At 50.2% G+C, this 16,803-nt stretch overlaps 1 protein-coding gene across 4 annotated transcripts; it reads right to left on the bottom strand.

The window, feature by feature from the left end:
- Positions 1-3,806: 3,806 nt before the first annotated feature.
- LSMEM1 (leucine rich single-pass membrane protein 1) lies at positions 3,807-15,454 on the bottom strand. 4 transcript variants are annotated; one of them, XM_038557382.1, is made up of 4 exons: positions 15,107-15,452; positions 10,524-10,721; positions 8,559-8,684; positions 3,807-4,422 (listed from the first exon to the last, which is right to left on the bottom strand). In XM_038557382.1, exons 2-4 carry the CDS (start codon positions 10,714-10,716, stop codon positions 4,292-4,294), a joined length of 450 nt encoding a protein of 149 aa, XP_038413310.1. In that variant the 5' UTR covers positions 10,717-10,721; positions 15,107-15,452; the 3' UTR covers positions 3,807-4,291. The 4 variants fall into 4 exon arrangements, with proteins under 4 accessions (XP_038413310.1, XP_038413309.1, XP_038413311.1 ...); XM_038557381.1 differs by having other exon boundaries at positions 14,897-15,440; XM_038557383.1 differs by having other exon boundaries at positions 10,590-10,721; positions 14,897-15,418.
- Positions 15,455-16,803: the final 1,349 nt, after the last annotated feature.

The following is a 16,803-nucleotide window of genomic DNA, read 5'->3' as shown; positions in this document are numbered from 1 at the left end:
ACCACCTTCAGCCCAGGGCCTGATCCTGGAGACCCGAGATGGAGTCCCATGTCGGGCTCCCTGCAGGGAGCCTGCTTCTCCCTCTGTCTGTGTCTCTGCCTCTCTCTCTCTGTGTCTCTCATGAATAAGTAAATAAGTAAATAAAATCTTTTAAAAATAAAAAATAAAAACCCTTGGGTGGCTCAGTGGCTGAGTCTGCCTTCAGCTCAGGGCCTGGTCCTGGGACCCAGGATGGAGTTCCTCCCTGCAGGGAGCCTGCTTCTCCCTCGGTCTCTCTCCCCCTCTCTCATGAATAAATAAATAAAATCTTAAATTAAAAAAATAAAAATAACCCTTTTCGCCTTCGTAAAGAGTAGGATTACATTTCAGTAATGTTTTCCCCATAAAAAAGTTTACTGAGAAGCATTTGTCTTCACCAAATAAGAATAAAGGGGCACAGAGGTTCCAATAAGAATGTTTTCATTTTTTCCTCTTAAAAAAAAATACACTTCCTGCCCCCCGCGGAGCGATAGCTCTTGGCCCTTCCTGCGTTTTGCAGCTGCTTGTGGGCAAACTCCTTTACAAAGGGGCTAGATTACCAGCTTCCCTCCTCCCGGGCTGACCCCAGTGGGGTCATTATGCTAAGCTGGGATAAAGTCATTTTATACACCCTGACTCAGAGAAATCTCGTTTCCGCTGAAATTATCTTTCAAAGCAATAAAAATGGGTTAGAACACAATGGTTTGAGCCGCATTTCCTAAGACCCTTGGGTGACTCCCCAGGACATGCACAGCAGGACGCTGCCCTTTGCCACGGGCTGTCCTTAGTAAGGCAAACAATGGCTTTGTGTTATTTTTACCCCTGCAGGGTTGCTTTGTTCTTACCCAGAAGCTGGGCTTTGGAGATTGGCGTCCACGTCCACCCGCAGGGCCTCGGGCAGATGGCCCAGGTCCTTTCTGGAGGAGTAAGCCAGGTGTCAACAAGTGTGATGGCAAGGGCTCGGCCATGCTCACCTGCAGGTGGTTGCCAGAGCAGCACAATCGGAGGGGCTCAGGGAAGGGGGACTAGAAATTACCTGGCCTGGGAGCGGTGGGGCAGAAGGTGTGTGGAATCCTCCCAACACAGTGGAGCCCATTGCCAGGGGGGAAAAAAAAAACAACTCTCAGCCTCTTGTGAACACACAACAGGGTCCAAAGAATGATGCAAAACATTCTTTTCCTATCAGGACATGTCTCAGGTCGGCTGTCTCTTCTCTTTCTTTTTCTCCTCCTTTGCTAGCTCCGCCTCCCCCTAGAACCTTGTGGTCAAGCCCTTAGCGCAGGACAGACACACAGATTCCTGGCTCCATCTCAGAGTAGGCAAGTGGGGATCCTGATGGTCTTCAGACTAGACTATTTGGGGAACAATAAAACCCTCCTGCATTTATTGATCACCTCCTACAGCATAGTAAATTTTTTGCTAAAAAAAGGCTCTCACCCTATCGTCCGTGGCCAGATGAGCTCAGGATGCTGTGATCTTGAACTCTGCAGCAGAAAAGATATTTTGGCTTTAAGTCCCAAAGATTTATTTTTTATTTTTTATTTTTTTTAAGTCCCAAAGATTTAATGCAGAGGTTTAAATGTAGTGGGTTATTTCCACCATCCCACACTTACTGCGTTTAACAATAATAATTACTAGAACAACTAGTACTTACTTTGTTTCTGATTTCAGTGGTTTATCATCTCTTTTAGGCCTCCCAGCAATACTAAGAAATAGATTTTATAATTATGCGGTTGTGCTGATAAACAACCGGAAGTTAATTTTCCAAAACTCACAGTAAATAGTGGCAGCAGGATCTGAACCAGGAGGTTTGAGTTCCCCAGCCCGCGTCTCAATGGCCCTATTTGACAGCTGTGTAGGCAAAGGGTACAAAGTTCCAGTAACACAAGACGAATCCTCTCTCAAGACCTTATGTCCAGCACGGTGACGACAGTTAACAATACTGTCCTGTATGCCTGAAATGTGTTGAGGATAGATCTTAAATATTCTCACCCCGCACCCCCCAAACACAAACAGTAACCATAGAGGTGATACATATGTTAATTAGCTTCATTGTGGTGCTCATTCAACAATGTATACATACATCAAAACACCAAGTTCTATACCCTACATATATACAATTTTTATATGTTGATAGCTCAAGAAAGCTGTTTAAAATGAAAGCAAAGGGGCACCTGTGTGGCTTAGTTGGTTGGGCGTCCACCTCTTGATTTCAGCTCAGGTCGAGATCTCAGGGCCCTGGGATTGAGCCCTGTGTCCGCCTCCCTGCTCAGTGGAGAGTCTGCTTGGGACTCTCTCTCTCTCTCTCTCTCTGTCTCCCTCCCTCCAGATAAAATTATTTTGCCACAACCCATCAACAGTTTCAATAAGAATTTTCCAGTAAACACAAATTTTAGATTATTAAAATACTCTATATGATATCTATCAATTTTAACTAAGTGAGTATAAAGGACAAATGCTTTTGAGGGCAAAAATGGGTAAGTAAAATGTCTTGTGATGTATTTCATCAACTAGTGTCATAAAACATAACTGCTCGTGTATGTGTTTAATAGTTAATGGCAGGTGTTTGATCAACCCCAAATGACTGAATCACAATGCATTCTTCAGTCAACTTGCACGATATATTTGTATTAAGTAAAAGGTTTTCTAAGACTCATAGCTTTATAAGCTCATTTATGTCACACTCTGTCTTATAAACTGTGTATCTTACCTTTGGGGCTAAAACAGGGCGGGTTGCAAATATTCCAAATATACAATTTTCTACTGTAGTTCAGTAAAGACCACAAACCTATCAGATTTCTTCCAAAGGAATCCTCAGAACACTGAAGGATTGTTTTCATGAGAAAGGACGCCAACAAAGTTTATGTAATTTATATATAACCAAACCATTTCCTTGGTTCCCCAAATGAATGTAAACTCTTCTAAGAAAAGTAGATGGTGAACCCTCTTGCACTGTTGGTGGGAAGGTGAACTGGTGCAGCCACTCTGGAAAACTGTGTGGAGGTTCCTCAAAGAGTTCAAAATAGACCTGCCCTACGACCCAGTAATTGCACTGCTGGGGATTTACCCCAAAGATACAGATGCAATGAAACGCCGGGACACCTGCACCCCGATGTTTCTAGCAGCAATGGCCACAATAGCCAAACTGCAGGAAGGGGCCTCGGTGTCCATCGACAGATGATGGATAAAGAAGATGTGGTTTATGTATACATGGAATATTCCTCAGCCATTAGAAATGACAAATACCCACCATTTGCTTCAACGTGGATGGAACTGGAGGGTATTATGCTGAGTGAAATAAGTCAATCGCAGAACGACAAACATTATATGGTCTCATTCATTTGGGGAATATAAATAATAGTGAAAGGGAATAGAGGGGAAGGGAGAAGAAATGGGTAGGAAATACCATAAAGGGAGACAGAACATGGAAGACTGCTAACTCTGGGAAACGAACTAGGGGTGATGGAAGGGGAGGAGGGCGGGGGGTGGGGGTGACTGGTTGATGGGCACTGAGGGGAGCACTTGATGGGATGAGCACTGGGTGTTATTCTGTATGTTGGCAAATTGAACACCAATAAAAAAATTTATTATTAAAAAAAGAAAAGAAAAGTAGATGGTTTGCACAAAGGAAGAGCTCAATAAACATTGGCTGAATAAATTAGGCTCTCGCTTTTCACCAGCCCCCATCCCCTCCCCCCATACACATAGAAATACTACTAGCAAATACCAGAAGGCCACTAGCTCTGATGTCCAGCCATCCCCTGCCCCTGGGGAAATAAGAGTCAAAGTTTAATCACCTGAGCAGAACATCTTTTATTGCAAAGAATTATCACCTGGTTCTCTTGACTACAAATCATTCGCTGACTTCATTAGGCGCCCCCAGGAAGTCATAAAGCTGCACGGGGTGCCACGGACCTCCCCGGCCCAGTGAACTTACTCTGCTGACAAAGCTCCTCTTGTAAGAGAAGTTGTAGGTACAGAGGCGAATTCTCTTGCTCGCTGCTGGTTCCCCGCCACGCCAGCCACCCCTAACCCCAACGGGGCGGGAGGACCCTTTCAGAAAACGAGCCCTTTTCTAAAGGCTGCTGTCCCCAGCCCCTTTGCCTAGGAGCTGCTCCCCTCCCTAGAGCAGAAAGTTGGCCCCAGGGCGGGGGTCACTGACCAGATGTTTTGGGGTCCTGCAGAAATGCACGTGCCCAGGTCAGAACCGCACGCACACCCAGAAAGAGTGCGAAGCTCAGGTGTTAGCAGCGGCTCTTAGATGCTCAGTTCTTTAGTTTTGCTCAGCGTCCAGTTGATTGAGTAGCTTTACAATCATGCTGTTGATTTTCTTAAGCTCGTCTATGTCCTTTCCCTCGGCTGTTAGTCTTCTTGACACATCATCCATCTTGTTTCCAGTCTGAACTTCAAAATAGAAAACAGACTGTGTTACACTGGTTTCCAGACTGTTCCATCGGGACTCGTTAGTGCCTTGTGTTGGTGCTCAGCTGAATGCTGAAAGGCCCTCTTGGCAAGTCCCCTGCTCCGATAATCCCACGCAGCCCAGAAGCCCGGGAGAGAAACTGCTGAAGACTACAGTTCTCTACCAAATGGATTATTTTTCCAATTTATTGGAGCCAGCTTAGACTACCTTTGGAAGCTCTGCACACACTTTGGCTGAGAAACATCACTGTGAGCAACCAGAGGAAACCTCCAGCGTGCCTCATTATGAGCATGTCAGAGAAGGGGCTGTTACATTGTCTTTTTTAGAGACTTCATCTCAAAAGGATTTTGGCTCCTCATCGGGAAATGAGGTTTTCTGGGTTTCAGCCTATTTTGACATAGGCTCTGCTGGCTATGAATTACCAGCCCATAAATGAATATGTAATAACTCCCCTCGGACCATCCTAAAAGAGCAGAGACAATATTTTCAAAATAAACAGAACTCCTGGCAACACAGTCAGCTATGGAACAGAACACCCTGAGGTCTGCTTATCAGAGTTAAAATTTCCAGAAAACGCAGCACAAAATCCACACTTAATATTTGAGCTTCTTGATTTCCATTTTAGGCAAGTTTCTTCCAAGGTATCTTTCAGGAGCTAATGATACTTGGTAACGTGCCATGAAGCTTAGTGGATAAACTAATGTGGGAAGGTAAACCAAACATCAGAGCTTCCCCTGCCAGGCTCAGGACAAACTATTGCTCAGAAGCTGGTTCTTCCTCATGTCTGAAAACTTATGCTGGATAAAGGATGGCCCAAGACATGAAGGAAGGATCTTAATTGAGACTTGCTGCAGAGCAAGGCAGAAATACCACTTGCCTCTGGGAAAAAATGTGAAACTGAAGTAAATTCCTAACACATGATATCCTTTCCCCTCTTGGGAACCTTCTAGAACATTAGTCAGAGAAGGAAGCAGCAGCCATGTTGGCTTAAGTGGATTCCACTTAAATTTTAATTTAATTCCAAATTAAAATCCCCCCCCCCAAAAAAAAGTTGCATGTGCAAAAATTTCAGAGAAAAATTATATACTGACTTGTCTCTTGGAAACTCAGAAGTAAAAAAAAATTACAATATTAAAAAAAAAAAAAAAAAAAAACTTTGAGCATTATCTGACTCAGCAATTCTCAAATGCATTTGACCAGAGAATCCTTTTTCTCTTCAGGCAACACTTGGTAACATCCCATGCCCCTAAGTAGTCTCTAGAATACACGACTTGGCCACTAGAAACCGTGACCTGAGGCATCCATAGTCATCCACCCTTGCTGTCAATTATTTCTTTATAGGACAGAGATTATGACAAAAACATAAGGCCCCATGCTCTAATAAGAAAGTAATCAGTATAAAATAAGTTGTCTCTCTCTCTCTCATGTAAAAAGACCAGAGTTATAAAGAATACAGGTTCTTTCACTTCAGTGAAAAGGCTACAAATCTGCACTAAATACCACTGAGAGCAAAAAGATTTCCATGTTAAAGATGAGCACAGGCCAAGGTCACTTCCAGATGCCGGGGCTAACTCTGGTCTTAGGTTAAGTTTTGTCTGAAAACCACACGAGATCCTTCATTTATTGCTTTATTGCGTTTATTGCCCGTTATTCACCGAGGCCAGGGGAGCTCTGGATCCGGACAGATGAGGGCTTGGATCTCAGGGCTGCTCTGATTTGCACGGTAAACACGGAGAGGTAGGCTCTCTGGGCCTTAGTCTTGCTTCGGTGAAATAGAAACATTAAATACTATCTTAAGAGGTAAAGATTTTTGTTTTTTTTTAAGATTTTATTTATTTATTCATAGAGATGCAGAGAGAGAGAGAGAGAGAGAGGCAGAGACAGAGGCAGAGGGAGAAGCAGGCTCCATGCAGGGAGCCCGACGTGGGACTCGATCCAGGGTCTCCAGGATCACACCCCCGGCTGCAGGCGGCGCTAAACCCCTAAGCCACCGGGGCGGCCCAAGAGGTAAAGATTTAAGATAATGTACTTATGTGTCTGGCACAGAGCAACCGCCCCATAAAGACATTCTTCTCTATTCATGTCTTCCTATTTCTTAATATAACTTTACCCTCAATATAAAACACCAGCAGCAAATATAAAATAAATCCTATTTATAATGACGGTGCTAAGGTGCATGCTCTGTGAGGTCAGGCAGGAGTGTCTTTGGGGACTTAGTAGCTGTGGACCTCGGGCACCGTCATGAATCGAAGCCTCAGCATCTGTAAAACCAGAATAATAGTAGATCCTACACCACAGAGTCGAGAGTGTGAGCAGACATCACGTGCTTAGCACAGTGTGTGCAACAGTGCGCACCCCAAATCTAGCATTTGTCATCATCCTTATCCTACCTATGATCCCGCAGAAGAGAGTTCTTTGGGGGGCTCTCCTGTCGGGGGGCATTCCCAACGTTTCCCAGTAGTGGAACTCAGTAAACAGAATGGTATGTGGAGCAGTAATTTTTGTTGGTATAACATTTCAGAAGAGCACTGCCCATGGGACCTTTCTGGCCCCGAAGGTTCAGGAACAAGCCACATGCAGCTGACGGATGCAAGGGCGCCCTTAGAGGGAGGAGGGTTGCCACTGCGGCTTCTAAGCGCCAGAGGGCGGGGCGGGGCCCGGGAGCCCCAACAGCGGGAGGTCCTTGTCCCCAGCTGCGGAAAGACCTTCCAGCTGGAAGGAGGGCCTTGGGGAAGAAAAGGGGTCTGAAGCTCTGAACAGTCGCACCTGGGGCGCCCGGGGGCTCAGTGGGTTAAGCGATTGCCCTCAGCTCAAGTCGTGATCCTGGGGTCCTGGGATCGAGCCCCGCGCAAACCTCTGCGCCCTGCGGAGCCGACTTCTCCCTCTCCCTCTGCCCCTACAGCCCCCTCCGCTCATGCTCTGTCCCTTTTTTTTTTTTTAAAGGTCACGCCCTCAGCCCGCCTGTCTCCCCCATCACCCCCATCACCACCACTACCGCAGGATTAATCCTGAGTGAATCTAGATTAAAGGCGTTCCCCAGACCAGGCTCCGCTCCCCGCTTAGGAGTTTCGGGGGCTGCCGGGCCTGGGGGAAGGAGGGGGAGACGACCCCCTCCCCGCGGGCTCCTTCCACGGGGCGCCCCAGGGATGCGAACCCCGGGGGTGGGGGGGGCTCGCGGGCGCTGCGGGCTGCAGGGGCGGAGGCAACGAGCAGGGGGCGCGAGGGGTCTGCGGCCGAGGGGCGGTGTGCGCCAGCCCGGGTCACGGGGCGGGGCCGCGCGGCAGAGCAGCCAGTGCCCACCGGGAGGCCAGTGGCCCCACCGCCCCCTCGCGCTGCACCCGGGACCCTGCAGCTGATTCCCGGGACGGGAGAAAACCTGCCCCGGGCTCGTGGGCCGCACGTGCGGGGCGGAGGGTGGGATCACCGTGCCCGTGGGCCCCCGTGGTGGGCGTGTGTCCCGGTGCCCGTGCCCGTGGGGCCCCCCGTGGTGGGTGTGTGTCCCGGTGACCGTCACCGTGGGCCCCCGTGGTGGGCGTGTGTCCCGGTGCCCGTGCCCGTGGGGCCCCCCGTGGTGGGCGTGTGTCCCGGTGCCCGTCGGCCCCGTGGTGGGCGTGTGTCCCGGTGACCGTGCCCGTGGGCCCCGTGGTGGGCGTGTGTCCCGGTGCCCGTGCCCGTGGGCCCCGTGGTGGGCGTGTGTCCCGGTGACCGTCGGCCCCGTGGTGGGCGTGTGTCCCGGTGACCGTCGGCCCCGTGGTGGGCGTGTGTCCCGGTGCCCGTGCCCGTGGGGCCCCCCGTGGTGGGCGTGTGTCCCGGTGACCGTCACCGCGCCCGTGGGCCCCGTGGTGGGCGTGTGTCCCGGTGACCGTCGGCCCCGTGGTGGGCGTGTGTCCCGGTGCCCGTGCCCGTGGGGCCCCCCGTGGTGGGCGTGTGTCCCGGTGCCCGTGGGCCCCGTGGTAGGCGTGTGTCCCGGTGCCCGTCGGCCCCGTGGTGGGCGTGTGTCCCGGTGCCCGTGCGCCCCCCCCCCAGCGGGGAGCCCCGCGGTCACCGCCCGCCGCAGGACACAGCCAAAGCCCCGGCAGGCCGCGTGTAGGTGATGAGAACAGGGGCGCGGCCTTACCTGTTAGAAAAATCACGAAGGAGACCAGCGCCAGGCTGACAATCAGCACAGTTATCAGCCCCATAAAGAACAGGCCCCGGCCGCCGTGTCCCGGGTCGCGGGTGTCCGGGAGCTCCTCCTGGGGGGCTGACAGGGAGCAGAGGGACAGTGACGAGAGCCGGAGCGCAGCCGCGGGGCCGGGCCGCGACCTGCTTCAGGACAGGCCGGGCCCAGGTTGGGGTCGCCTCCTCCCGTCGGGGTTCAAAGCGCAGGCGGCTTCGCAGCCTCCTCGCGGTGGTTCAAGGTGCTGGTAACCCTGAAGAGGGGAGCGCGGGCTTGGGGGGGGTCCCTAGGTGCCATCAGGGGTCAGAGTCCTGGAGGCCTCGCGCCCTTCCTCCCGACGTGACCCCGGAGGGAACACAGCCGCCTGGGGCCATCTCCTGAGTAGAAGGTGTCACCTGGCAGGCTCCTTGCACGGGGAGCCATCGGGGAGCCATGGGGGAGCGATAGGGGAGCCATGGGGGAGCCATCGAGGGAGCCATCGGGGGAGTCATCGGGGAGCCATTGGGGGAAATATCGGGGAGCCACCGGGGAAACCATCAGGGAGCCATCGGGGAGTCATGGGGAGCCATTGGGGGGGGGAACCATCAGGGGAGCCATCCGGAGCCCTCAGGGGAACCATTGGGGTAGCCATCAGGAGCCATTGGGGAAACCATCAGGGGAGCCATCAAGGAACCATCGGGGAGCCATGGGGGAGCCATTGGGGGAGCCACCGGGGGAGCCATCGGGGGAGCCATGGGGGAACCATGGGGGAACCATCAGGGAGCCATCAGGGGAACCATCAGGGAGCCATCGGGGAGCCATCGGGGAAGCTATGGAGGAGCCATAGGGGAGCCTCTGTCCATTTAAACAGGAAAACGGCCCGAGGTATTCAGGGCTCCTTAGAGCTTCCTTGGGAGGGCCCTGCTCCCCAAACAGGGTTCTTCCCATGCGGTGCCCTGGAATCAGCCTGCACCCCGGAACGCAGCTGGGGTCCCCGCAGCCTGAAATGCCTGCGTCTGGCCATCACGCCGTGAGGCCTGTGTGCCCAGTGACACTCTAGGTAAATTAACTGACATCGAGAAACTGAGGGTAACGCAGGCTGCTGCCGCCCCGTGTGTCCTCTCCCGCAGCATCAGTCCCGCCGCCTAGTCCCGCAGCCTAGCCCGGTGGGTGGCCTTGTCCTGGGCTGCGGAGCACAGCCCCGTGCCCTGCCACCACCGTGCTCCCTCATGGAAGCGACGGCCCTAGCTGGCCCCCAGGACCTGTCTATGAGACTGGCGGCAGTGAAAGCAAGTGAGAACCTGAACACACCAAAATGAAGCAGATAGTGAGACCTCGGGAAGGATTTAGAAGGGGACTAATAGATGTGGATTTGGGGCGGGAACGCAACAGGCGGCCAGTGGAATATTAGGGCCTGTGTTTGAATGTCAAAGTTGAAGCTGGAAAAATGGGGCTTAGTATTTAGTAGAGTTTTGCTTTTCCCCTTCCCGTGTTCACCCTTTAACTGGGGCCATTTGCAACGTGGAAGTAGGAAACGAAGGGGACTTCTTAGCCCAACAACATCTTCAGGACTTTGTAAAAGCGGGATGAACGTGTGCAGGCATCTTCTCTGCAATCCGCTATGAATGAACGAGAGCTGTCCAGGGAAATGGGCACCCGGGGGGCCTGGCTGTGGTCCCCGGAAGGTCCGGCAGCAGCCGAGAGGGATGAGGAGCCTCTGGGAGCCCCCACGCCTGGCCGGGGGACAGCGCCCCAGGACTTCTCAGCACCCTTGAAGACAGATCCCAAATCTTGCTTAGGAGCCAAGGAAGCCCATAAGCCTGTCAAAGACTAAGAGAACAAAACCAAAAACTGCCTAATAATAACTAGCACTTCCCTCCTAAGCTGTTCCTACCCCCCACCCCGGTCCCCCCCAACTATCTTCCCCCTAACCCAGGTCCACACCAGCAGCGACCGTCTGCAGGTGGCCTGGAAGCCGGGAGGGCCAGCAAGCTGGGAGGGCACACATACGGAACAGGGGCTGTGACCCGGCGGGACAGAGGCTGAGCTTGTGTAGGTCGTTTATGGAGTCCACGACGTACAGCTTCCTCCCCTCGGGCGAACCCCGAGAGCCGGCATCTGGGGAGCAGTGAGTCATCGTTCCTGGAAGAAAACCTGCCATGAGGTGGAAGGCTGGGCCCGGGAGCCCCACGTCACAGGAGTCACAGGCCGCGGGAGGCCGCAGCCACATGCCTTACCCCCAGCTGAAGCCCCATTAAAGCTAGGTCGTCCAGGGGCCCAGGGCCTGTGGGGACCCCTTGGGGCCTGTTCTTTTGCTCAGTGGCTCAGCTCCAGTGAGTGGCCCAAGCTGAGCCCTTGATGTCTCACTTCTCTGAACGTCCTCCCCTCCCTGCCTCCTCGGATTTCTCAGCTCTCCCTGCTTTCCCTGGGCCTGCTTTTCATTTTGTAATTCACTTTTACATAGCCTTTTTTTTTTTTTAATTCATGAGAGACACACATAGAGAGAGGCAGAGACACAGACAGAGGGAGAAGCAGGCTCCATGCAGGGAGCCCGACGTGGGACTCGATCCTGGGTCTCCAGGATCACGCCTTGGGCTGAAAGTGGCACTAAGTGAGCCACCCGGGCTGCCCTACACAGCTTTCTTTATGACAGCATGTATGTTCTGCTGAGATGCCTCAAATTCTTCACCCAAGAAAAGTAGGTATAAAGGCACAGAAAGATAAGACTAAGCCAGTTGGCCTGTGGCCCAAAGATTCCGAGGGAGGAAGAGAACAGCACCATGAACCCTCCTAATTGCATGAGGCTTTAAAACAAAACTGCAATTTTCTTTTAAAGATTCTATGTGGTTTGTTTTTGGGGTTTTTTTGAGACAGAGAGAGCAGGGGTGAGGGGCAGAGAGAGGAGAGAGAGAGAATCTCAAGCAGACGCCACACTGACAGGAGCCTGACACGGGGCTTGATCCCACAACCCTGAGATCACGGCCTGAGCTGAAATCAGGAGTTGAGCGCTCAATCGACTGTGCAAAACTGCAATTGTTATATTCTCCCTCAATGTGGCAAAAGAGTCTCTACCCTAAATGTATCCTTTAGCCAGGAGATGCTGGCTCAGTCCTCCAGACAAAATCTTTGCAAGCTCAGGGGCTACAGACAGGAACCATACGGTGGGTTGGAGGCTAGACTCTGGGACATCTGAGGTCTCTTCCTCCTGAATTTCCTTAGATCGAGGTCACTTATATAATACAGAATTTTAAAAGTGAGGCTTACGGGGCACCTGAGTGGCTCAGTGGGTTAAGTCTGCCTTTGTGATCCCAGATTCCTGGGTTTCACCCCTGCATCAGGCTCCCTGCCGAATGGGGAGCCTGCTTCTCCCTCCACCCCTCACCCCGCTCGTGCTCTCTCTCTTGCTCATTCTCTGTCTCTCAAATAAATAAAATCTTTTTTTTTTTTTTTTTTAAGTGAGGCTTACATTTAAGGTACTATTTTCTTGAAGCACAACTTCAAGCAACCCTGAAAAGCCTGAATGGTTCCAAAGGTCTATTTTAAGAGGTCTCTCCAGGACAACAGAGACCTTGTGGCCTTTTAAGTACATGAAATGAAGGGCTCTAGGAAGACAAATTCAAATTACTGTCAAAGCCATCTCTGTCACAGTTCCCTCTTTGCCTAAAATGAGTCTACTGGTGATTCAGGGCCTTGATGTGAAAGGGAGTATAGACACGGTCTGGTCTGGTCCCCCTCCTTCCCACGAGGGAGGAAATCGAAGCTCGGCTGGTGAAAGGCCCAGATGGTACAGGTAGTTGCAGGGCTGCGAGCGGGCCTCTTGCTTCAGAGTTCGCCGTGTCCTCCTTTCTTCTCCACATCCCTCCCTCGCTGTCTTTCAAGGCTCAGCTCAAACCTCAGGTCCTCTAAGAATCAACCTGCTTTTCCTTTGTGCCTTTGCTCGACGCGGTGCATTCTCCCATCAGAACACTTCTACAGTTTTCCAGCATTTATTGCCACATCTTTGACTTTCCCAACTGCCTGCAAACTCCTTAGGGTGGGCACCAATCCTATTCTTCAAATGCCCAATGTCAAACGTACACGCCAGTGACTTTTGTGAAGTCGGAGCAACTAAAATATTTCATTCAAGATTTGAAGCTCACCATTTCCAAAAGAATTTGAGGCAGTTAATAATAAATACAAGCATAGAAATAAAACTGGGTGTAAAAAATCCCCATGTGCTATCCACCTGGACTCTGGTAAAGTCCGTAAACTCTGTGCCTGCTGATATAAAGCCATACGCTTTGTCCCATAAACATTTAAAAATTTTCCTTTAATAGCAGTTACAGAATGAAGAAAAGTAGGAGAAACCAAATTCAGAAAAAAAGAAAGGTGTGAACACTTGTAGAAGATCTGATAAAAGAATCAGCCGTTTACTAAGTAGACTACATTGCCGTCTAAAATATTAAAACCAAGAATGTCCCAGTGATACCTGAAACCCACTAGTACTTGGGAAAAAATATGCTCCCAAAGCCCTAAGGAAGACAGTGGGTTCAAAATGGCCTGGGGAGTTAGGTGGCTCAGTCAGCTGCACCTGCCTCTTGATCTCGGCTCATGATCTCAGGGTGGTGGGGTCGAGCCCCAATCCCAGCTCCAAGCTCAGCGGGGAGTCTGCTTGGGATGCTCTCCCTCTCCCTCTGCTCCTCCCATCACACATGCTCTCTCTCTGAAATGAACAGATAAATCTTTTTTTAAAATGTCATGGTCTAATTAAACGTTTTCTCAAAGCTAAAAACTAAACAAGGTGGTTCAGTTATCTTGAAATTTTAATTAACAAAAAAAATAGAATTCTCTGGGTATCTTAGATTAGCTGCTACTGAAGCACCTTAGATATTGATATTACTGAATTCCAAATATACCTCATGGAGCATTCCTAAGGGAATGACATGATCATTTCTTTAAAAAGCAGCAGCAGCAGCAGCATGTAAAATAAAGGAGCCTTGGAGATCAATCCGATCTTATCCTCTCATAGATGAAACCAGAATGGCTGAGCCCCGGTCACAGATCTCTATTCTTTTAGAAATGTTTTGCATTTTATCATCTCTTATACTTTATTATCCCAAATACTAATATTTGATGAGGGCTAAAGGTTGTGTGTGTGTCACATCACAGGATCCTCACTCCAGCCACAGCTTCTATTTTGGGCCTGGTGACTGACGTGTGGTTCATTTTTGGATCTCTGACATAACGTCCTTAGGCCTTAGCTTCCCCTTTAGGAACGGAATTCCGATCGCTCAGATCTCATACTGAAGCTCAATCGACGTTTACAAAGTGGAGGACCAACCAGAAAATCCTGGCCGCAGTGAGCTAACCTAAGAGCAGGGCAGCTGATTAAATCTCCAAATTATGAGCCAAGCTTGCTTCTAGTGACTACAAAGGTGACTCAGCACAACATCAAACCCAAAAGCACTAAGGCAGGAACTTAGAATAAGCTAGGAAGTGCCCTGAAAGTGAATTTCTTCTTCAGGGTGAAGTCACAAAAATAAATGGATGCCACTTTCATATATTTTTAAATTAACTCAACATGCAAGAGGACAATAAGGAACTAGTAAGGAAAATGGAGTTGGCGGGCTGTGGTTCGCGGCCCCCAAGGGCGAAAACGGATATAGGATGGCATGGGCCCCTGAAACCGGGGCCCATGCTGTTGACATCCAGTTGTTGCTATCTCTCCGTATAGGGCAGCAACCAGCGGGGCTGGAGAGGCCACAGTCACTAAATTCTGCATCCCACTAGCTCAGCCCCCCTCCCTCACGCTGCTTTGCAGATCCCATTAAGACCGACCAAAGCAGCAGCCGGTCGATGGAGCCCTTTCTCAGACCTTTGCCCCACAACATGTAAGTAAGTCCGTTTTCCTCCAGCTTAGATCAACGCTCACAGCTGATTCTTATTATCATTTGAGACTCCTTTCACTACCTACAAATAAATATTCTGACAAAATAGTTGTCTATGGAAAATTGCTTTGCTCTTTTTTTTCCCATAGGTGCTCGGAATCAAAGCACAGAAATAGCACACCGGCACCGCTTGCCACGGGATCAGAATTGTTATAATAGGGCTTAATCCAGAGCTAATAGGGAGCTTTATTGAGTGAGTCATGGTAATTTGTTCCTTAATTCCATTTCAGAGTCGGTGCCTCTTCACATTCAGGAATTAATTTTTTAAATCAAGTCTAAATCACTTCTATCAAAAGTTAAAAGCACAGAGCGCATGCAACAAAAAAACATCCCAGCCTCAAGAATCATATAATTCAGTGTGGGGAGAGTAATAGCATGCAAATTACTTACAAAAATGTGAGCTTTGCCTGCTAGGTTACCAGGAAAAAAAAAAAAAAAAAAACTGTTCAGAAGCAACTGTAATAAAACTTTTTGCAAACTCTGTGGTCCTTTGCCTTCCTTCAGCGCACGGGTGCTCCCGCAGGCCCCGGAACCCCAGCACGATGCCGGACTAGATTTAGGGTTCGTCTAGCCAAGCAATGTCAGGTTCCAAATACTAACTTTTTTCAAAATGTCTTAAGGTTTCTCGTGAAGGTATTACTGAAACTATGCTTTCAAAAGAAGCCACTTTGCCTTGATTCAACTGGTAACGGAGAAGGTTCTTACTGGGCCGAAGTTAATGTCCTTATTTGGCCGCTGTGACTGTGGAAGCTGACCCGTTGCCAGCACTTGCGCCACCCTAGGCGCCCGGGTATTAACCCGCAGAGGCCAGCTGGCCCGGGCCCCCAGACCGCAGCCAACAAGGGCAGGATAGGGTGGTGACAACCCAGGGTGACCGTCAGACACCCCCTGGGGCTCCCAGCAGCTACCAAACAGCGCTGTGAGTGGGCGGTCGGATGGCCGAGAGCACATGTCATCCACGGCCCTTTCTCCCCAGGGGCTTGATTCTTTCTGAGTTTCTATGCACGTTTCTCAGGAACGTCAGGCTTTCTCCTGCGTGGTTCCCTCACACACATGCCAAGGAGCTTCTGCCCTCTGGTGTACACGAAAGAAGCTACAGTGAGACCTGCCATCCCCAGTCCCATCTGCAGGCCACAGGGACCGACTACCCCAGCAGGACACTGAGGGCGAGGTAGGCAGCGGACGTGCAGTCCTGTCTAGTCCCACCTTCCCTTGCTACGTCTAGACGGACGTTATTCATCCTTGAAACACTTTGCACGTCAATGAGAAAATGTTTGCTTCACCCAACTCCCTTTACTTTTATATTCAGGGGATGCCTGGGTGGCTCAGGGGTTGAGCATCTGCATTTGGCTCAGGGCATGATTCTGGGGTCCTGGGATCGAGTCCCACCTCGGGCTCCCTGTGTGGAGCCTGCTTCTCCCTCTGCCTGTGTCTCTTCTCTCCGTGTCTCTCATGAATAAATAAATCTACATTTATATTCAGTATAGACCTCACTGTATTTTTAGAGGAAAGGAATGCCATTTTCTTTTTTTTTAATTTATTTTTTTATTTTTTTATGATAGTCACAGAGAGAGAGAGAGAGAGAGAGAGAGAGAGAGAGGCAGAGACACAGGCAGAGGGAGAAGCAGGCTCCATGCACCGGGAGCCCGACGTGGGATTCGATCCCGGGTCTCCAGGATCGCGCCCTGGGCCAAAGACAGGCACCAAACCGCTGCGCCACCCAGGGATCCCAGGAATGCCATTTTCTTAAGCTTCATCTGTACCAGCAGGCCAGTTCATGGAGGAAAATGATGTAACCTCTGTCTTCTCAGAGGTATATTATACATTAAAAAGCTATGCCAAGGGCAGCCCGGGTGGCCCAACGGTTTAGCGCCGCCTTCAGCCCCAGGGCATGATCCTGGAGACTCCGGATCAAGTCCCACATCGGGCTCCCGGCAGGGAGCCTGCTTCACCCTCTGCCTGTGTCTCTGCCTCTCTTGCTCTCTCTCCGTGTCTGTCATGAATAAATCATCTTAAAAAAAATAAAAAAACTATGCCAAATTCCTTGAAAAATGAGAATGTGTTCGCTGTTATGAACCGGTTTTTTTTTTTATGAACCTGTTTTTGACATAATCTTCCAACTATCTGATCTATCTTAAACCATCGAACCTTTGAAGAAATAGGATAGCCTCATTTTGAGCATTTACTGTGTTTTTCTCTCTCCTATAACCTTACAAGCCTGTGACGTATCATTTCCCCTTCAGGGATGAAGAAGATGGAGCCTAAGCAATCCTTACACCACAAATCTGAATAAAACC

This window comes from Canis lupus, chromosome 14 (genome assembly GCF_011100685.1).
Source record: "Canis lupus familiaris isolate Mischka breed German Shepherd chromosome 14, alternate assembly UU_Cfam_GSD_1.0, whole genome shotgun sequence".
Classification (NCBI taxonomy): domain Eukaryota; kingdom Metazoa; phylum Chordata; class Mammalia; order Carnivora; family Canidae; genus Canis; species Canis lupus.
This window is presented reverse-complemented; position numbering and strand designations above follow the sequence as displayed.

Coding starts and splice junctions, on each gene's coding strand:
- LSMEM1 (XM_038557382.1), bottom strand. CDS start 10,716: ATGACTCACTGCTCCCCAGATGCCGGCTCTCGGGGTTCGCCCGAGGGG. Junction 8,685..10,523: donor CCTGCAGACGGTCGCTGCTG/GTGTGGACCTGG, acceptor GCTCCCTGTCAG/CCCCCCAGGAGGAGCTCCCG. Junction 4,423..8,558: donor CTTCGTGATTTTTCTAACAG/GTAAGGCCGCGC, acceptor TCTATTTTGAAG/TTCAGACTGGAAACAAGATG.